General features: G+C 34.8%; 5 protein-coding genes across 5 annotated transcripts; 2 read left to right on the forward strand and 3 right to left on the reverse strand.

Moving 5' to 3' along the window:
• On the forward strand, positions 1-957 carry LOC116025095 (kirola-like). Its single transcript, XM_031266182.1, has 2 exons — positions 1-213; positions 514-957. The coding sequence occupies exons 1-2, from the start codon at positions 39-41 to the stop codon at positions 786-788; spliced, it is 450 nt and encodes a 149-aa protein (XP_031122042.1). The 5' UTR covers positions 1-38; the 3' UTR covers positions 789-957.
• Positions 958-4,499: 3,542 nt separating this feature from the next.
• Positions 4,500-5,337, reverse strand: LOC116025097 (kirola-like). The gene is made up of 2 exons (XM_031266184.1): positions 5,123-5,337; positions 4,500-4,945 (listed from the first exon to the last, which is right to left on the reverse strand). Exons 1-2 carry the CDS (start codon positions 5,295-5,297, stop codon positions 4,671-4,673), a joined length of 450 nt encoding a protein of 149 aa, XP_031122044.1. The 5' UTR covers positions 5,298-5,337; the 3' UTR covers positions 4,500-4,670.
• Positions 5,338-16,126: 10,789 nt separating this feature from the next.
• On the reverse strand, positions 16,127-17,338 carry LOC116023987 (kirola-like). Its single transcript, XM_031264873.1, has 2 exons — positions 17,137-17,338; positions 16,127-16,622 (listed from the first exon to the last, which is right to left on the reverse strand). The coding sequence occupies exons 1-2, from the start codon at positions 17,309-17,311 to the stop codon at positions 16,351-16,353; spliced, it is 447 nt and encodes a 148-aa protein (XP_031120733.1). The 5' UTR covers positions 17,312-17,338; the 3' UTR covers positions 16,127-16,350.
• Positions 17,339-18,872: 1,534 nt separating this feature from the next.
• Positions 18,873-19,776, reverse strand: LOC116025479 (kirola-like). Its single transcript, XM_031266712.1, has 2 exons — positions 19,575-19,776; positions 18,873-19,060 (listed from the first exon to the last, which is right to left on the reverse strand). The coding sequence occupies exons 1-2, from the start codon at positions 19,747-19,749 to the stop codon at positions 18,873-18,875; spliced, it is 363 nt and encodes a 120-aa protein (XP_031122572.1). The 5' UTR covers positions 19,750-19,776.
• A 1,521-nt stretch (positions 19,777-21,297) lies between these two features.
• Positions 21,298-22,219, forward strand: LOC116025480 (kirola-like). Its single transcript, XM_031266713.1, has 3 exons — positions 21,298-21,520; positions 21,748-21,802; positions 21,945-22,219. Exons 1-3 carry the CDS (start codon positions 21,347-21,349, stop codon positions 22,217-22,219), a joined length of 504 nt encoding a protein of 167 aa, XP_031122573.1. The 5' UTR covers positions 21,298-21,346.
• The last annotated feature ends 156 nt before the right edge of the window (positions 22,220-22,375 follow it).

The raw sequence follows: 22,375 nt of genomic DNA on the forward strand, positions 1-22,375 counted from the left end.
ATAACTACTATACATACTCTTTGAGTGTTTGGTATAAGATGGGGCTAAAAGGGAAGCTACTTGGGCAGATAGAGATCAGTTTTCATGGAGATTTATTTCATGAAATCCTTGGAGCCAGACCCCATCATCTGCCTTCTATGAGCTCAGTTGTTCATGAAGTCGATGGCCAGTGGGGAACTCAGGGCTGTACAACCATCTATAAATATACCCAAGGTACGATAGCCACCACACCCTAGACTCTTGGTAGATGAGGGAAACGTGCAATCACTATCAGATAGTGTATACTGGGTATATAAACCTCGACTTGTAATCTTAGTTGGCAAACGATTACAAAAAGGCTAGAATTTGAACTTCCGATCTTATAAATATAAGTGTATATCCTTACCTATAGTTGGGGTTAGTTACCCCTCCGCAGACTCTTCGTTTTAATTTCTTTCCTCCCTTAATTTTCCATCAAAATGTTATGTGACCTTTTTGTTAACATGGATATTGTAATTAATGTTTGGCGTGCAGGTGGGAAAACTGAAACCGCGGAGACTGTTATGGACACCATAGATAATGAGAAGAAAATAGTGAAATACAGAGTGGTAAAAGGTGATATCTTGAATTCCTATAAGAGTTTCATTGCAACATGTGAAGTTGAAACCAATGGGGATGATAACTTTGTGACTTGGACTATTGTATATGAAAAGCTCAAAGAGGAGATTCCTGAACCACTTACCTATATAGAGTATTTTCTTAAACTGACCAAGGAATTGGACGATCACCATGCCAAGCCGAACCCATGAATATGAGTCGTAATAATATATTAAATAATGGATGCTTTATATATGATGTATCGTATCAGTGCCTTTATATTCAATGTATGTGTGTTATGTAAAATAAGTAAGGAATTATTTCCTTGAAGTTCATAAATAAAATAGTGTGGTATCTTATAATATTTAACACTTCCTATTATCTTCTTGTGTATTATGGGCAATAAACATTAATACAAGCATGTCTGGTTTATAAATGAGCTATATATGAACGAATATAGATGTCATGTTTTGATAATTGAGTCATTTGAGTGACAATATTTACATCATTAATAATTCAAAGGTGACATTGATAATTAACATATTTATGAGGACATAAATTACAATTTTCAAAAAAAAAAAAAAACATCTTTGTTCACTGCAATTAACTTGTTGGGAAATTTTTTTTTTTAAATATATATATATATATATATATATATATATATATATATTCTTACCTAAAATAGGCTTTATCAGAAAAGTCATCGGAATGACTAAAAATGTTCAAAATATAATAATATAGTATGTTAAATTATAAAAATGATAGTTGTGACTAAATTTAAAAGTATCACCAAAGATAACGAATTTCCACTAGAATTAACTCTTATCCAAACCTTTTTGTCTTATAGTTATCTTCTTAATAAGCGTTAATAAGGTGTTTACTATTTTTAGAGCAAATACTACATAGTATGCATTATAATACTGTATAGTTAATACACTAGGAGTAGGACACGCTAATATATCGAAACCTCCCATCTATTATCTTCTAAGCGGTCATAAATTGTTTACTATTTATAGAAAAATATTAATATGCATATATGTACTGACGGAGCCATTATAGGGTAGTGGGGGCTGTCCCATCTCCCACCCCACCTCACCCCTTATATTATATACTAGTATTTGTACGCGCGATGCGCGAAAGTTCATGCCCAATATTAAAACAATAATAAATATAAATATTAAAATTTTTAATTCTAATTATATATACAAATATAGTATATGTATTTTATACCACACATATATGATTTAACATGTATAGAAATTTAATTAAAATATAATCAACCATTAAATTAATTATATAATGATTTTACTAAAATGATAATTAAGGAATAGGAAAATGATATGATAGATATAGGTGTACGATAATAATGATGGAGTTAAAAACTAACGGTGTTATAACGGTGTAAGGGTAGTTTTGTATAACAACAATGTAGTAGGGACAATTTTGTCTAATAACATTGAAGTGTACAACATTTAAAGTAAAATGTACAAATTTATTAGCATATAGAAAGATGGACATAAATCAAGGATATAACCTTGATTGAGACTTATTAAGTTTTTAGATAAGGAATACTTGTGTGTGTCGTGTGTGTTTGTATGTATGTATGTGATTGTATATATATACATACACATACATAAATGGGTCCCGTGTGGTTGATTGTCTCAGGTGCGGTTGTGCGGTTAAATTTGAACCCTTGATTTTACTTAAATCAACGTCCAAAATTAATAGTAATTAAAAAAAAATGCAGTGGCAATTTAGTCTTTTTACATTTAGGTCATATTCAAGGTGCACGATTTTTCTTCTTAAGGTGTGTAGTTTTTGTGCTTAAGGTGAGTGATTTTTGTACTATGTGGCTTAAGGTGTATCAGGTTTTGAAAACTTAAGTGCGTCGATCTAAAACTTTAGGTGCGTGGTTTTCCTTCTTAAGGTGTGTGGTTTGTGTGCTTAAGGTGAGTCAGTTGTTGAAACTTTATGTGCGTGATTTTCCTTCTTAAGGTGTGTGATTTGTATGCTTAAGGTGCGTCAGTTGTTGAAACTTAAAAGGCGTCATTTTAAAACTTTTGGTGCATGATTTGTGTTGTTAAGGTGCTTTGTTTGTGTGACTAAGGTGCGTGGTTTGTGTACTTAAGATGCGCCATTTTAATGCTTAAGGTGCGTGGTTTGTGTTCTTATGGTACTTTGTTTGTGTGCTTAAGGCACATGATTTGTATACTCAAGGTGCGTCATTTTAATGCTTAAGGTGCGTCTTTTCGAGTTAATCGCACAACCGCACGGAAGCAGGTTCCTGCACCAGAACTCATTCCTATATAGATATATAGAGTAAATGTTTAGATATAAGTAAATAATATTGATATAAATTATTCAAAGATGAAGTAGCTTAATTAGATGGTTAAGTATATATGTCTTATAGTAAAGGTTAAGATGTTGAATCTTTCAACTTGATTAAATTTTTTTAAAAATATTTCATTTGTTTTAATCTTTCGCTCTTATTGGATGAAATTTCTAACTCCACCCTTGCATACAAGTCATCAAAGGAAGCAGCAGTTCCAACTTCCAATAGAAGTAATGCATGTGGATATATTGTCTTTAATTATTAATTGAAGTGTTACGTTTTTGCAATATTGATAACTTATTTTTGCGTATAGGTAATGGTGTATCCCATTATTGAATGAAGTTCGTGAAGTGTTTGCACCGATTGCTTTATTGAAAATGTGTACTAAGTAAATTATGCCTTGTGACTCTAGTCATCAAATGCGTAACCCCGCCTCATTACCCTAGTTAGCCACAAGGGACCGATTTAAATCGAGAAGGCCAATAAGCCAATCCCATAAGGAGTTGAACTTGTAACTTTGTGATAACCAAAATAAACAACATGATCAAATTGGCTAGGGCTATGATGTGGTAAACTCCACCAGGTATTCATATTTGTACCAGTATGTAGTCGATATGTGTATTGGGATAATCCAGTAAACTATCCATTAGTACAAAGTACTAGGCTCAGAAAAAGGACGCGGTTGGAGTCGGAGGTTCCCGAGTTGTTTACAATGATGTGTGAATTCCCAAAAAGGTTCCCTTTACCGTTGCATCGTGTAGTATTTATAGGGAATTCAAGGGAAACATGCTGAGGGGCTGGCATGTGCGCCACGTGTCGTCCATGCACCTGAGAATTGGGTCAGTAAACGTGGGACGAGCATGTGTAATAATATATCTAGGCATCTGTTCACCTGCTGGAATTAGTTTAGGCTCTAAGTATTCGTGTTCGGGACCTCGGACAGATGAGTAAGATGGGACCGATCTCTAGGGGGCGAGGAACGACCCATCACGCCATATAACTTATAATCCTTCGGGTCAGGTCGGTATAGGGCTTATCTCCGGTCGGTCAAGGTTGGGAAACATCTTGGGTCTCGAGGCGACTCGTACTCGATCAGGTTCTGCTGTTCTGGGTATGTGGAGTACCGTAGCCCGTCGTATATTCCCTATCAGATTGCCTACAATTTAACACTATTTTCAATTTATATAATATTCACCTTCTCCCATTTTACATGTCATGTTTACTATTCATTGGTAAAACAAAAATTCTTTATTCTTTGTTTTTTTCTTTAGTATTTTTAAATTATTCTTAATTTTTTTTATTTAACAGTACTTTTAATGTTGTTTTTAAATAAATAATTTTTATGTACTAATATTAAGTTTAACATTATGAAAAAATTGAATTAAAAATAACTTTGATTCGACCTCAAACCAGACACATCAAATGGGACAGAGGGAGCAATGATTAAAATACCAACCACCTCGAATTTTTTTCATAACATTATACAATCCATGAGGCTGATTATGATTCAACACAAACAATATTAATTAACTAAAAAATTTCAAATAAATGAAAATTCAGCTAAAGGCTCAGTATATATATTATCAACAAGAATAAACAAATTAAAAACCTTATTATTGATATATTCAAACACAAATACATACATATAATACCACCTGAACTAAACAGATGGGCAGTTTTAATTTTACACAACACACTCTTCCCTCATCATCATCATCATTATTATCATTATTATAATTATTAAATTATTATGACTTCATATTCATGGCTTCAGTTTGGCATGGTGATCATCCATATCCTTGGTCATATTAAGAAGAAGTTCCAGATAGGTGAGTGGCTCAGTAATCTCCTCTTTCAGCTTCTCATACTCGAGAGCCCAAGTCACAAAGTTGTCATCACCATTGCTATCAACATGACATGTTATGATGAAGCTCTTATAGGATTCCTTGAGATCACCTCCAATCACTCTGAATTTCACTAATTTCTTCTCATCATCTATGGCCTCAATAACATCCTCCACGGTTTTGGTCTTCCCATCTGCCAAATATTACAATATGCATATGTTAAGAGCATTTTGATAGAAAACGGAGAAATGAAACATGTGCTCCGTCTCAATTAAAAACCTATGCTAATAGTTGGAGTGCACATTTATGTTTATATATTATATGCTTAATAGGGAGGAAAGAAATTAAAACAAGGTTATTAAGAGTCTACCATGGCTAATTTTCCATATGATGACAGAGCCCACAGTTCCCCATTGGCCTTCAACTCCGAGAATAGTTGAGCACATGGAGGGCACATGGTGTGGTCTTTCTCTAAAGATTTCATGGAAAACATCTCCATGAAAACTGATCTCTACCTGCCCAAGTACCTTGCCTTTTAGGCCCATCTTATAACAAAGAGAGTAGTGATAATGTGATATGATTCTTAGTTGTGAGAAATTCAGCTGCGTATTGTGTCTTATTTATAGCCTTATAGGCCTTCAGCTCTCATTCAGTGGTGGAGGGAAGGGGTGGGGGCAAGGGGCCCTAGGTGTGGAAATCTTCTCTCATATTCTAAATTAAAAAATTTCTCAAAATAGTATGTTTATGTTCACCACTATGAGCATGATAAAGTTTTTATGTTATTATATAATTTAAATTTTTTAAGAAGTTAAAATTATTTAGTACTACACATTGTATGTTCAAGCACAAAGAGTCAATATCGCCTCCACCAAACTCGACCTCATGACTTCCCATTTGAAAAAGTTACTAGACGTGGCTGGCAATTACACCTTTCAGTTAGGAGAACATGAACTTACTTTCGTCTGACCCAATAAGAAGAATTGGTTCCCACTCAAATTTTACTTAAAAAAAATACTTAATGAAATATTGATATCCTAGTTGGAAACCCATCCTAATTTGCAGGATCACAACCAAACTTTTGTCTAAAGATAAACCTCTTTTCTAAAAAAAATAATAAAAATTGCAATTATAAAACAAAATCTATCACCTATTTAAAAACTAACATTGCAAAACAACTTTATAGAAAAAATTTATAATAAAATTTGAGTTAATCTTCTCAATTACACAAATTCTCTCTCTCTCTCTCTCCATCTCTATATATATATATATATATATATATATATATATATATTGGTTCAGGTGCGACCGTGCTCTCCCGTACGGCCGTGCGGTCACACACCACTCAATGTTAAGAAACACACCATAGTACATATTTGTGTGGTGTGTTTCTTAACATTGAGTGGTGTATTTCGTAACATTGAGTGCTGTGAACCGCACGGCCACACGGGAAAGCGCGGCCGCACCTGAACATGACCCTATATATATATATATATATATATATATATATATAGTGGTGTGTTTCTTAACATTGTGTTGTGTTTCATTGTGGTGTGTTTCTTAACATTGAGTGGTGTATTTCGTAACATTAAGTGGTGTGTGACCGCACGGCCGCATTTGAACCAAAATCTATATACATATATATATATATATATATATATATATATATATATATATCAAACTGGTTTGCACACCAAGATTTATAGATGATCTTGACATGAACAGTTTCTTTTGATAGCACTCCTTTCTGTCTATATTGCTTGAAATTTCTATACGTCTGTTGCTATAATTAATCTTTAACATAATTCCGTTTGAAACTTTAAAATTCTTCTCTTAAGAAATCCTAGTTTAAATTCTTTTTCTTCATAAGTCCTATCGAAATCCTTTTCTAAACAAAGCGATAATCCCAATAGAATGTCATTAGTGGTAATTTCAAATTTAGTTTCAGATTTCATTTTTCTCATTTAACACCCTAAACTATCATATTTTGAACAGTTTTTTATTCTTTAGATGACTTTTCCAGTGAAATCTTGTTTTAGACAACGGTATTTTTGTCTTTTATTTCTTTAAAATTTTTCCAATGAGTTAATTCCATCAGAGGTCCCTTGTACGTCTTTGTTGGCAATTTTAAATTTAGTCTTACACAATTGCTTTTTTCATTTAAACGCCCAAGCTATCATATTTTGAACACTTTTGGTCATTTCAATAATTTTTTCAGTGAAACCCTATTTTAGAAAATGATATGTTTCAATGACAAAGAATAAACTTCTTTCTTTTTCTTATTTTTACTTTTTGATCTATTGCATTAGTAGATGATGCACAGAATCATGGACTAAAATAATAGCAATCAGATTGAAGTCGATTGGGTGGCGTCATCCTAAGCTTTCCAATTGCGTTGCAAAATGATTCCCCCGCACCTTGAGGTCCTCACGTACTCAGTATCGCCATTGACTAAGGATGATTTGGAGCGGGGGTGAAGGAGTTGAAGACAAGAGCTGAATGAAGGAGATTGTGTAGTCCACGAGACCACTACTGAAGAGATGAAAAAAAAATCGGCATAGAGAACAATAATTTTAAAAAAAAATGAAATTGAAGAGATGAAAATGTCATTGCCTAAAATAAGATTTCACCAAAAAATCATCAGATGGACAAAAAGTGTCTGAATTATGATAGGATGAGTTGTTAAATGCCAATAACGTTTGTTTGAGACTAAATTTGAAATTGTAATAAAAAAACAAAGGACCTCTGCAAAAATTAACACATTGTGAAAATAAAATGAATAGACAAAAATACCTTGTCTAAGATTTCACCAGAAAATTCATCGGAATGATCAAAAGTGTCCAAAATATAATAGATTAAGGTGTTAAATAGTAAAAATGATAGCCTGGAACTAAATTTGAAATTCCCACCGAATTGGAATTAACTTTTTTAGAAATTATTGATTTAATATCAGCAATATATTTGTTGAGATAATCATGAAAATACAAGCATCTTATTTGATAAAACTTCGACATCCCTAAACTTAACATCCTACTCACACTAAAATCCTTGGGACTAGCATATACTAATTTCAATTAATAAAATAAGTACAACAATTAGTATTTTAATAAATTTTAAGAAAACAATAACAAATTAACAATAGATCCCAATAATTGCGCTAATCACGCTTGCAAATTCAATTTAAGTCTTCTTATTTCATTAGAATAATTGGTGTTTTTTGTTCCACTCATAAATTTTGTAGAGAAGCAATATCCTAATTGGGCGGCAAAAGAGAGAAATCTTTAAATTGATCTAATGAAAGTAATAGATAAGTATATTTTTAATGTCTACGGATAAGAGAGAAATCTTTAAATTGATCTAATGAAAGTAATAGATAAGTATAATAATCACCAATTAATCCATATTTCCACCTTGTTTATCTCTTCAATTTAACGTCTACGGATATTTCAGGCCACACGTGAAATACACCAAATGTGAAAATTTTCGAACAGATCATGGGAAAATCTTGTATGCTATTGGTCTTTATTCTGTCCTTCCACCAATCCATTATGGATAACTATTTTTTTAGCCTACTAAAAGTCTAAAACACAAAGAGTTAGTACTAAGACTCGGACAAATTACGCTGTGGACCCGAGTCCACCTTGCAAGGTGGACCCAGGTCCAAAACGGCATCACCTTGTTGTTAACTTGCTATTTGTCTTCAGAATTTGTTCATTTATATTCACACTTTTAGAACTCTATATTCACAATTTTAAAACTATATATTCACAATTTTAGAACTGAATATTCACAATATTAGATCTCAGTATACAAAATTACAGAACTCAATATTCACAATTTTTTAACTCTATATTCACAATTGCAGAACTCTATATTCACAATTATATAACTGAATATTCACTCGCTGAGTTGTTTTGAATAATTTTTTTAAAAAAAAAATCATTGGTTGAGGAAACGGTGCCACAGATGAGAACTGAATATTGTATTGATTCAATTGAACGATTACAATGATGAGGAATAGGAGATATATATACAAGGGGAGTCTCAGGTAGAGTAGAATAGCTAGTCCTAACGTGACTCAAACTCAGAGAGTCCTAATACTCCCCCTCAAGCGCAGGGTAAACTACTAACCTGAAGCTTGTCCCTAAGAAAAGAAAATCTAGGACTAGGCAAAGCTTTTGTAAAGATACCAGCTAATTGATCTTTTGTGGAAATAAAGTTAACCTGAATATCTCCATTGGCAACCCTATCTCTAACAAAGTGGTAGTCAATCTCCACGTGCTTAGTTCTTGCATGAAAAATTGGATTCGCACACATATAAGTAGCACCAAGATTGTCACACCATAATTTGGGAGTAGGGCTGCCATCAATTTTGATCTCACGCAGCAAGAACATGATCCATATTACCTCAGCACAAACATCAGCCAAGGCTTTATACTCAGCTTCCGTGGATGATCTTGCAACTATCTTCTGTTTCTTGCACACCCAAGAGATAAGATTGGTGCCAAGAAACACTGCATACCCACTAGTAGATTTACGGTCCTCAGGACAACCAGCCCAGTCAGAATCAGAGAAAGCATGAAACTCTCTAGAATTTGACTGAGTTATACGCAAGCCGAATGAGAGGGTGCCTTTGACATACCTGAGCACTCGTTTTAGCTGCTCCCAGTGAGACAATGTTGGAGCATGCATATGTTGACACAATTGATTGACCGCAAAGGATAAGTCTGGCCGTGTAATTGTGAGATACTAGAGAACACCAGCCAAACTCCTGTATTTTGTTGGATCTTCATATGAATCTGAATTAAGCAATGGAGTTTTCGATGCAGAAATAGGAGTTGCGAGAGGTTTACAATCAGTCATTCCAGCCCGTTTCAAGATGTCTGACATGTATCGCTGCTGAGAAAGAATAACACCATTGCTAGTTTTGACTAGCTCAATTCCAAGAAAGAAACCAGGTTCACCAAGATCTCTAATTTTGAAAGCAGTAGACAGTTTAGAGAGTAAATCAGACACTAGTAGCTCATCAGTCCCCATTACCAAAATGTCATCAACATATACTAAAAGATAGACACATGCAGAACCACGAGAGTAATAGAATAATGACACATCAGTCTTTGAAGTTATAAACCCAATAGAGAGTAAAAAAGTATGCAGCCGATTAAACCAAGCTCGTGGAGCTTGGTTTAAGCCATATAAGGAACGCTTCAACAGACAAACGTGATCAGGCAATTGAGCATCATCAGCATACCCAGGTGGTTGACGCATATAAACAGTCTTAGCCAAATCACCATTCAAAAATGCATTGTGTACGTCAAGCTGCCTAACCACCCAACCTGAGGAAATAGCCAAACTCAAAAGCAATCTGACTGTAGTGGGTTTCACAACCGGACTAAAGGTGTCAAAAAAGTCCTGACCAGGAACTTGATTAAACCCTTTCTCCACAAGTCTCGCCTTATGCTTCTCTATTGAACCATCAGCTTTACGTTTAGTACGAAAAACCCACTTACACCCAATCACATTCATACTTGGGCGAGGAGGAACTAGAACCCAAGTCTGATTGTGCAAAAGCGCATTGAACTCCAGATCCATAGCCTCTCGCCATTCAGAAAATTTAACTGCCTGAGTGTAGCAAGTGGGTTTGGTAGGACATGCCTGAGCAGAGAGAGCCAAAAGTGGAGCCACAGACCGACTCCTTGTAGCCATTGCATGGGAGCGAACAGTCGGACGTGTGGACTTGCCACGGGGTCGTCCTCTTTGACGAGTAGGAGCAGCAGTGGTGGTGACAGGAGAATCTCTTTGACGAGTAGGAGCAGCAGTGGTGGTGACAGGAGAATCAGTTTGACGAGTAGGAGCAGCAGTGGTGGTGACAGGAGAATCAGCTTGACGAGTAGGAGCAGCAGTGGTGGTGACAGGAGAATCAGCATGACGAGTAGGAGCAGCAGTGGTGGTGACAGGAGAATCAGCATGAGCAGAATCAGCAAGAGAAGTGGTGACAGGAGAATCAGCATGAGCAGAATCAGCAAGAGAATATGGCAATACCTGTAAAACCGATTCAGCCCACGGCTTCTGCACAGAGGGAGGAGATGGCACAACAACCCTATTAACAAAGGGAAACACATTCTCGTCAAAGTGTACATGTCTGTAGATATAAATCTTATTAGTCATTAAGTCCATGCATCTGTACCCCCTAAAAGACTCAGGATAACCTAAGAAGACACAAGGAGATGACCGATATGACATTTTGTGACGATTATAAGGACGCAAGTGAGGATAACAAAGACAACCAAACACACGAAGAAAAGAGTATTGAGGGAGAAGATTTATGCAACAATAAATGAGGACTAGAATTCTGCAAAACACTAGATGACATTCTATTAATCAAGTAAACAGCAGTTTCAAAAGCAAAGTCCCAAAAAACGAGATGGAACAGACGCACGAGCCATAAGAGTAAGACCAGTTTCGACAATATGCCTGTGCTTCCTCTCAACACGACCATTCTGTTCATGAGTGTAGGCACATGATTGTCTATGATTAATCCCTAACTGAAGAAGAACAGTATGTAACTTTTTGTATTCAGCTCCTAAGTCAGACTGAATAGCCTTAATTTTGCGATTAAATGACCGTTCAACTAAGGCACGAAACTTGTCAAAAATGGCATACAAGTCAAACTTCAATTTCATAGGATAATACCACGTGTAACGAGAATGGTCATCAACTAAAAGAACAAAATAACGATAACCAGAAGAAGACAAAACAGGAGCTGGTCCCCAAATATCAGTATAAATCAAATCAAGAATATTCGAACTAACAGAGTCTACACGTGGCAAAGGGAAACGAGCAGACTTGCCCAATTGACACGCAGAACACAAAGAAGAAGTACAACGATTATTGCGACTAGAACCACGAACAGAACAAAAAGGAAGAATACGATCTAAGACTCGTTGATGAGGATGTCCCAAACGATCATGCCATACGGAAGAGGAAGCACGGGATGAGATAAACGCACGGGGACTGTTTTTCGGAATGGGCAGCGTGTAGAGACCACCGCAACTATTGCCGCAAAGAAGAATTGCCTTGGTTGCTATATCCTTCACAACAAAAAAGGTTGGATGAAACTCAAAAAAAAACTTTATTATCTTTTGCAAAGCGTTGCACAGATAAAAGAGAGGAAGACAAACCAGGAACATGTAAAATATCAGACATCCTAAATACTTTAGACGGGGTAGAAAAAAAAAGCATGACCAGTATGACTAATAAGCAAACCTGTACCATCACCAACTCGAAGAGCATCACCACCAGTGTACTCTTCAGATGTAGAGAGCGCAGCAATATCAGGGGTCGCGTGATTTGTCGCCCCAGTGTCTGGAATCCAAAGATGCGAGTCAGACACAAGATTCGGCGCATCCTCAGCATATGTTAAATGAGCTTGGAGTCCACGGCCAATTAAAGAAAAGCAAGCTGGTGTAAGATGGCCATAATTGCCACATAATTGGCATTGAGGCTGCCAATTACCACCACGTCGCCCACGTGACCTGCCACCACCATGCGAGCCACGTCCACGCTGCACACCACCGCCCTGCTGCTGCTGCTGGTCGGCGAAAGCAGCACCCCCACGCGACGGAGTCCCACCGCGACGATTCGATCCGCCTCGCCAAGACCGCGACCGACCTCCACTACCACGCTGGCCAACAAAAGCCGCAGCTGCAGGGGCTGGAACACCGCCATAGCTATCACCGGTAGCGAACTCATGCGAGCCAAGGAGATCGGCGAGTTCGGGAAGACGCACCGGCTGACCTCGAACATTCAAAGAGGCTATGACAGAGTGATATTCTGGATGTAAACCCCTGAAGATATACATATTTTGATCCTCCAAAGGAACCGCACTGCCAGCAAGAGCAGATCTTCCACCATAACTTGCGCACGAGCAATGTAGTAGACGGCGGAGGCATCACCTTAGCGTATTGTTTGCAGCTGTCCAAGAATATGCATAATCCGAGCTTGATTGGAATAGGCGAGAGCCTGCTCAAGCGCCAACCAGAGATCACGTGACGTAGTGCAACCAATTGCGAGGTACATGACTTCCAACGAAAGTGAAGAGATTAACATGCTAAGGACCGCCTGATCTTGGCGCACCCATGGAGCATGCAGCGGGTTGGGTAGAGCAGCAGCAGCGGAGGAGCCTTCAGAAACGGGAAGAAAACGATTAGGGCAAGAGTTCGTGCCATCAGCGAAACCCATGAGGTCGTGCCCACAAAGAAACGGAATAACCTTCGTCCTCCAAAACAAGAAATTCTTGTTCGTTAGCTTAATGCTAACATAGTGATGCGCAGCAGACAGAGAAGCGGCTGCTGAAGAAACCACAGAAGAAATAGCTGCATCAGAAACGGTCCGTTCGAAAGAATTAACAAAGCCGTTAGCCATTGGAAAATAAACCTAGGCTAACTGATACCAGATGAGAACTGAATATTGTATTGATTCAATTGAACAATTACAATGATTAGGAATAGGAGATATATATACAAGGGGAGTCTCAGGTAGAGTAGAATAGCTAGTCCTAACGTGACTCAAACTCAGAGAGTCCTAATACCACAAACGGCACCATTATTTTCACAAGCGCAAACTGCGTCGTTTTGGACCTGGATCCACATTGCAAGGTGGGCCGGGTCTATGACATAACAACAGCTAAGGTTTGAGCCCATGACGTCTCATATAGAAAAGTCATTTCGTGTCACTAGACAACAATGTCATTGTCTAGATAATATTTATAAATGACAAGAATTTGTGTGAGACCGTCACACGGATCTTTATCTGCGAGAAGAATCGGGTCAAGATGAAATGTAATACTTATACATAACATTAAAAGTTGAGTATCAAAGATTACAAATAAGGAACCTTGAAAATAATTTTCTTACATTTAAAAAAAAATCTAGGTTGAGTTTTTTTTTTCCTTTAATTAATCTTCTTTTAATTATTTAAAACAATACTCAATATTTTAATTATTGATTTCTTAACAAAGATACTACTGATCTGATTCTTATAATTAGTTGTGCGAAATTCAGCTACGCATTGAGTATTATTTATAGGCCTTCAGTGGTTCATATAATGTTGTGTGGATCATAAAAAAAAAGTACATTTTAATTTTAATATACTAAAAGTACATACACTATTTATGTACTAAATATACATTATATAAAATAATGTACTTTTAGTATTCAAATAATGTATTTTCTCTGAATATAATGTACATTTTTAATATACTAAAAATACATTATTTGTGTACTAAATGTATATTATTTGATAGTATACCAAATAATCTACTTTTTTTTACCAAATAATATATTTTTAATACTCAAATAATGTAATTTATGTACACAAATAGTGTACTTTTTAGGGTTGCAATTTTGCACCCATTTTTGAGAGGGCATATTGCCCAGTGGCTAAGAAGTGAAAGGGAAATGAAAGATGTTTTTGGGGTGGAAAGAGTTCTCTTAAAACAAGAAAAAAATGTCTTTTAAAAGGTTGTAGAGGCTAGGCACAAGCACGAATATAGCCACACTTGTGCCCAACAAAACAAAGTGCTACTACATTGTGAGCACGGGTGCAGGCAAGGGCGTGCCCATACCCGTGCCCACAAAACAGTATGCACTGTTTGCTAGCCATGGGTGTGCCCATGCCCGTGGCTAGTATGGGAGGCCTCCAAGGTCTTCGGTAATGCTTCGGTGCTCTCCTTGATCGCGGGCCACGCCATGATCCATCCCAAAATGCCTAAAACGCTAAAAATAATTACTTTGGTCATTCAATTGTGCTCTCGTGTTAAGGTTGCTCCAAAAAGTTGATCAAATACTTCATCGAATGCCTCAAAACATCATTTCTTTTTCAAATTAAATCACCTAACACACGCAATAATTTCATAAGTGGCCAAAATGACTCCATAATATAATGAGTAACAAGCAAAAAGTGCCAACATATGCAAGGAAAAACATTAGTTTAAGACATTCATCAATGGTCAACACAATAATGATTGCATTTGCCTTGCATATTTACTGGTGAATTATACTATGGACCGATCCACATTGCAATGTGGACCATGGGTAAATTTTCATTTTTAATATAATGAAAGATCATTTTTTTTTGGTAGTATACCTAAAAATGAACATTTAGTACACAAAAAATGAACTTTCTAAAAATAAAAATTCAGTGTACTAAAAATGTATATTCAATATATTAATAATAAACCTTATGTCGATGGTCTATCTTGTAAGGTGGACCATGGTCTATGGTAAAATGATTGCCTATTTTCCTAAATGAGCCTTAATATAAACTCAAGTGGTTGTTATACTGTGGACCATGGTCTGAAAACGGCGTCGTTCAATTACTTAAAGAAACAACAGCCGTTATATTTTAACAATTCCTGTATTTTTGTGTGTTTGGAACAAAATGAAACTACAGTGTATCTAAAATGAAACTGAATAACTTGTCTCGCATATTGCTTTTATATAATCAAATGAAACTGTAATTGAATTGAAATGATATTTTAATTGTGTTGAAATGAAACTACAGTATGTATAAACTGAAACTGATCGAATAACATGTCTTACATATTGAGTGTATATTGTCAAATGAAACTGTAGTTGAATTGAAATGATACTGTAGTTGTGCTGAAATGAATCTACAGTATGTATAAAACGAAATTGAATAAGATGTCTCACGTTTTAGTGTATATTGTCAAATGAAATTGTAGGTATATCAAAGTGATACTTTAGTTGTGTTGTAATGAAACTACAGTATATATAAAAATGAAACTAGATAACAATTTCACATATTTGAGTGTATATTGTCCAATGAAACTGTAGTTGAATTAGAATTATAATTTAGTGGTGTTGTAATAAGACTACAGTGTGTATAAAATGAAATTTAATAACAAGTCTTACTGTAGTAAGACTATTGTATGTATAATATCAAATGAAACTATAGTTGGTACAAAATAAAACTTTAGTTGTGCTGAAATAAAACTATAGTTTATATGAAATGAAACTGAATATATTATATAAACAAAACTAATTAAGCGGAACGGGTGTCATTTCTTTTCATTAAAAAAAATAATACCGTTTTGAACCATGATCCACAGTAAAATTTGCCAAACTCGAATCTCTGATCTCCTTTATATTATAAAGGCCGAACTGAGCTAAGTCAAAATTAGGTTGAGTTGTAGGCCCCTATTTGGGGGCCGACCTATCCCACCCCTATTTATAATCTTATTAGTTACGGAGTATAATTTAACTGAAATGCATTATAGTTCAATTTATTTATGTGACATGCATAATGCGTAACATATAATTCATATGCCACATACTATATATGGTACACACTAATATGCATATAATTAATCTAAAACAAGATTTAATTCATATGTATCAAGATCACAGCACAAACCTTTATCAATCAAATTGAAAAAGACGTAAAAGGACATATATCTGCTATACCGTGCGTCATATACAATCATTTAATAAATGAAAATGCCAGATACCAACCGTTATCATCATCATTATTTTTTTATTACTAAAAGTGGATCTTCTACTTTATTATAGAGTAGGATTATTATTTCTTCGCATGGTGGTGATCCTCCATTTCTTTGGTAATATCTAAGATAGTTTGGAGATAAGAGAGTGGCAAAGGAATCTCCTCACTCAATTTCTCATACTCAAGAGTCCACGTCACAAAGTGGTCATCATCATTGCTATGAACTTCACATGTTAGGCTGAAACTCTTATAGGCCTCTAAGATGTCACCTTTAACCACTCTGAATTTCACCAATTTCTTCTCATCATCTATGGCCTCAATAACATCTTCTGCCATTTTGGTCTTCCCATCTGTCAAAACATAATAATATGCATACCTTAAATTGTTAATTATCAATATTTTTCAATATAACTCATTTAATCAACAAAAAAATACCAGTACTGTATCAGTCAAATGATTGGCTTGAGTGACCGTTCACTCTTGTCTCTTAAAAAGGTCAGAAGTTTGAACCCCTCTTGTATGAAAAAACCAATTTGACCAGCACTTTGCCCCTTAAATTAGGCTGGCCCCGCGCAAATGAGGATTAGTCTGAGTATGGTATGGATTTAAAGGTGTCTCCTATAGTTAGGGCTTGAGTTCAAAAGTGATTTCTACAATTAAGGCCTACTCAGTACACTTCGTGACCTGACCAACAAAAAAAAAAAAAAAAAAAAATCTACCCTAAATACAGCATGGCAAACCCTAAGTTGGCTTACCTCCTTATCTAGTTTCGCTCTAGTATGTCCTAACACTCTTTAAAATCGACGCTAGATACTTTTGTAGAGAGCGGGGAAATTAAAGAAAACAAAAGTGTGGGTTGAGTACCATGGGTAAATTTCAAGGTGATGGTAGAGCCCACAGTTCCTCCCTGGCCTTCAATTGAATGAATAGCTGAACACATGGAGGGCACATCATGTGGTCTCTCTCTATAGATTTCATAATAAACATCTCCATGGAAACTGATCTCTACCTGCCCAACTACCTTGCCTCTTAGGCCCATCTTTTACCAAAGACAGTAGTGACTTGATTCTTAGTTGTGTGAAACTCAACTAATCATTCGTCTTCTATATAGGCCTTCTCAGTTCAAGTGTTACTTTCATTTCTACAGCCTAGGGTCCCTCTTACCTTATTTCTATTATTAGTTTGATTTTGAGAATCCTAATTAACATTGACAGAAAGATTAAAAATGTTTGCTACCAGTTTATATTGATATGTTGCTAGGATATATAATTCTTGACTAGATATATAATTCTTGACTAAACTAGTGTAGATCGAGTTTACGAAATAATTTTTACATATATACTAAAATTCTCAAGTTACTCTTTAATAAATTGTTCATAAAAGCAACTTAAGAAATTTGACTTCTTGTATGTATCTCAAAAGTTATGGGGTTTGATTACCCGGCCTTATTGCTTAGTAAGAGAAATCATAAACTTTTAGGATAGTTATTTCACATGCCTGAAGTCGGTGGTCAAGTGTTCACTTACTTGTACCGAGTCTCAAGCTCCTTATTTTAATTATACTTTTACATTGTTGGGAATTATTTAAGTGATTATGGTATTAATATTTTTTGTCTGAATTTCTATAATGGTACAATTATACATTATTTTACAAACTGAACCCCTTTCACTAAGGGTCGTGTGTTAGGAGACAAAGAATGGAGGTTTGGGCCATAATCTCGAAAGAGTGGACATACAAAGGGAGATAGGATATTAGAAAAGTTGGTCTATTAGAAGGAGGTAGGAGACTACGTTGCGGTTGCTATATTGTAGACCATGGTATGAAAACGGCGTCTTTTCTTTAAGTAAATTTAGTTATGATCTACAAGTAATGAACATTATGTATAGCAGAAATGAGTTTAGAATATACATGTATAAATAATTAATCTTCATTTAACTTTTACATGCTCAAATAATAAATTTTGTGAACATAAATGATAAACTTTATACATATAAATAATGAACCTTCAAACTATTTTCAAATTATTTTGTACACATTCAAATAATGAACATTAGGTACAAAAATAAAGTATTTGTACATATAAGTAATGCATGGTCCACACAAATATATGAACTATGGTCCACCTAATAAGCATTGAATATATGTAGTTTTGTTTCCGGTTAAGTTTCTGGGTAAATACAATTGTGTGGACCACAGTCTAAAACGACGTGTTGAATTTTATGAATTAAAATAATGTACATTATGATTTAGAATAATGTACATTATATCTTAGAATAACATACTTTATGTGTTAGAATAATGTATATTATGTGAGAATAATAAAACTTCTGGAATAAGGTAATGCACTTTATAAATTAGAACAATATACATTGTGCTTATTATATGTTAGAATAATGAAACTTATGGAATAAGATAATGTACTTTATGGGTTAGAATAATATACATTATAAATTATAAAAATATATATTACAGTAGATTAGGAGAGAAAAAATTATTGACGGTGGCCTACACTAATTAAAATAAATAAGGAGACTGGTGTCTGCAGGCCTATTTAAGACTACAAGGATGAGCTGAGTTTCTCACAACTAAGAATCGAATCACTACAAATTNTTCTCATACTCAAGAGTCCACGTCACAAAGTGGTCATCATCATTGCTATGAACTTCACATGTTAGGCTGAAACTCTTATAGGCCTCTAAGATGTCACCTTTAACCACTCTGAATTTCACCAATTTCTTCTCATCATCTATGGCCTCAATAACATCTTCTGCCATTTTGGTCTTCCCATCTGTCAAAACATAATAATATGCATACCTTAAATTGTTAATTATCAATATTTTTCAATATAACTCATTTAATCAACAAAAAAATACCAGTACTGTATCAGTCAAATGATTGGCTTGAGTGACCGTTCACTCTTGTCTCTTAAAAAGGTCAGAAGTTTGAACCCCTCTTGTATGAAAAAACCAATTTGACCAGCACTTTGCCCCTTAAATTAGGCTGGCCCCGCGCAAATGAGGATTAGTCTGAGTATGGTATGGATTTAAAGGTGTCTCCTATAGTTAGGGCTTGAGTTCAAAAGTGATTTCTACAATTAAGGCCTACTCAGTACACTTCGTGACCTGACCAACAAAAAAAAAAAAAAAAAAGAATCTACCCTAAATACAGCATGGCAAACCCTAAGTTGGCTTACCTCCTTATCTAGTTTCGCTCTAGTATGTCCTAACACTCTTTAAAATCGACGCTAGATACTTTTGTAGAGAGCGGGGAAATTAAAGAAAACAAAAGTGTGGGTTGAGTACCATGGGTAAATTTCAAGGTGATGGTAGAGCCCACAGTTCCTCCCTGGCCTTCAATTGAATGAATAGCTGAACACATGGAGGGCACATCATGTGGTCTCTCTCTATAGATTTCATAATAAACATCTCCATGGAAACTGATCTCTACCTGCCCAACTACCTTGCCTCTTAGGCCCATCTTTTACCAAAGACAGTAGTGACTTGATTCTTAGTTGTGTGAAACTCAACTAATCATTCGTCTTCTATATAGGCCTTCTCAGTTCAAGTGTTACTTTCATTTCTACAGCCTAGGGTCCCTCTTACCTTATTTCTATTATTAGTTTGATTTTGAGAATCCTAATTAACATTGACAGAAAGATTAAAAATGTTTGCTACCAGTTTATATTGATATGTTGCTAGGATATATAATTCTTGACTAGATATATAATTCTTGACTAAACTAGTGTAGATCGAGTTTACGAAATAATTTTTACATATATACTAAAATTCTCAAGTTACTCTTTAATAAATTGTTCATAAAAGCAACTTAAGAAATTTGACTTCTTGTATGTATCTCAAAAGTTATGGGGTTTGATTACCCGGCCTTATTGCTTAGTAAGAGAAATCATAAACTTTTAGGATAGTTATTTCACATGCCTGAAGTCGGTGGTCAAGTGTTCACTTACTTGTACCGAGTCTCAAGCTCCTTATTTTAATTATACTTTTACATTGTTGGGAATTATTTAAGTGATTATGGTATTAATATTTTTTGTCTGAATTTCTATAATGGTACAATTATACATTATTTTACAAACTGAACCCCTTTCACTAAGGGTCGTGTGTTAGGAGACAAAGAATGGAGGTTTGGGCCATAATCTCGAAAGAGTGGACATACAAAGGGAGATAGGATATTAGAAAAGTTGGTCTATTAGAAGGAGGTAGGAGACTACGTTGCGGTTGCTATATTGTAGACCATGGTATGAAAACGGCGTCTTTTCTTTAAGTAAATTTAGTTATGATCTACAAGTAATGAACATTATGTATAGCAGAAATGAGTTTAGAATATACATGTATAAATAATTAATCTTCATTTAACTTTTACATGCTCAAATAATAAATTTTGTGAACATAAATGATAAACTTTATACATATAAATAATGAACCTTCAAACTATTTTCAAATTATTTTGTACACATTCAAATAATGAACATTAGGTACAAAAATAAAGTATTTGTACATATAAGTAATGCATGGTCCACACAAATATATGAACTATGGTCCACCTAATAAGCATTGAATATATGTAGTTTTGTTTCCGGTTAAGTTTCTGGGTAAATACAATTGTGTGGACCACAGTCTAAAACGACGTGTTGAATTTTATGAATTAAAATAATGTACATTATGATTTAGAATAATGTACATTATATCTTAGAATAACATACTTTATGTGTTAGAATAATGTATATTATGTGAGAATAATAAAACTTCTGGAATAAGGTAATGCACTTTATAAATTAGAACAATATACATTGTGCTTATTATATGTTAGAATAATGAAACTTATGGAATAAGATAATGTACTTTATGGGTTAGAATAATATACATTATAAATTATAAAAATATATATTACAGTAGATTAGGAGAGAAAAAATTATTGACGGTGGCCTACACTAATTAAAATAAATAAGGAGACTGGTGTCTGCAGGCCTATTTAAGACTACAAGGATGAGCTGAGTTTCTCACAACTAAGAATCGAATCACTACAAATTAAATTCTCTTTGAGTGTTTGGTATAAGATGGGCCTAAAAGGGAAGCTACTTGGGCAGATAGAGATCAGTTTTCATGGAGATTTATTTCATGAAATCCTTGGAGCCAGACCCCATCATCTGCCTTCCATGACCTCAGTTATTCATGAAGTTGGTGGCCAGTGGGGAACTCAGGGCTGTACCACCAAATATAAATATACCCAAGTATGATATATACCTACCCCACCCCGGGACGAGAGAAATGCATCGTCACTATCTAATGATGTATATTAAGTATAATTTTTTTTGAGTACTACTGACTCTGTCATACAATGTAATATCTGTTCATAACTATTTTTTCAACCTGAGGCTCGAATCCACTCCCTTCCATGTAGAAGTGTAAACTGTGTGTCACTAGACCACAAGGTCTTTGGCTCATCTTGTAATTCTAGTTGACAAAAGATTACAAAAAGGCTGGAATTCAAACTTGTGATCTTATAATTATATGTTTGTATCCTTAGCTATTAAAGTTGGGATTACCTTACCCCAGACTCTTGTTTTAATTTCTTTCCTCCCTTAATTTTTCATCAGAATGTTATGTGGCCTTTTTATTAACACATGGATATTGTAATTAATGTTTGGTGTACAGGTGGGAAAACTGAAACCGAGGAGGCTGTTATGGACATCATAGATAATGAAAAGAAAATAGTAAAATACAGAATCGTAAAAGGTGACGTCTTGAAATCCTATAAGAGTTTCATTGTAACATGTGAAGTTGAAACCAATGGGGATGACAAGTTTGTGACTTGGACTGTTGTTTATGAAAAGCTCAAAGAGGAGATTCCTGAGCCACTTACCTATATGGAGTATTTTTTTACAGTGACCAAGGACTTGGACAATCACCATGCCAAGCCCAACCCATGATGAATATGAGTTGTAATAATAATGAATAATAATAATAATAATAATAATAATAATATATTAAATAATGGATGCTTTATATATATATATATATATATATATATATATATATATATATATATATATATATATATATATATATATATATATATATATATA

Source organism: Ipomoea triloba, chromosome 7, assembly GCF_003576645.1.
Source record: "Ipomoea triloba cultivar NCNSP0323 chromosome 7, ASM357664v1".
In the NCBI taxonomy this organism is placed as follows: Eukaryota; Viridiplantae; Streptophyta; class Magnoliopsida; order Solanales; family Convolvulaceae; genus Ipomoea; species Ipomoea triloba.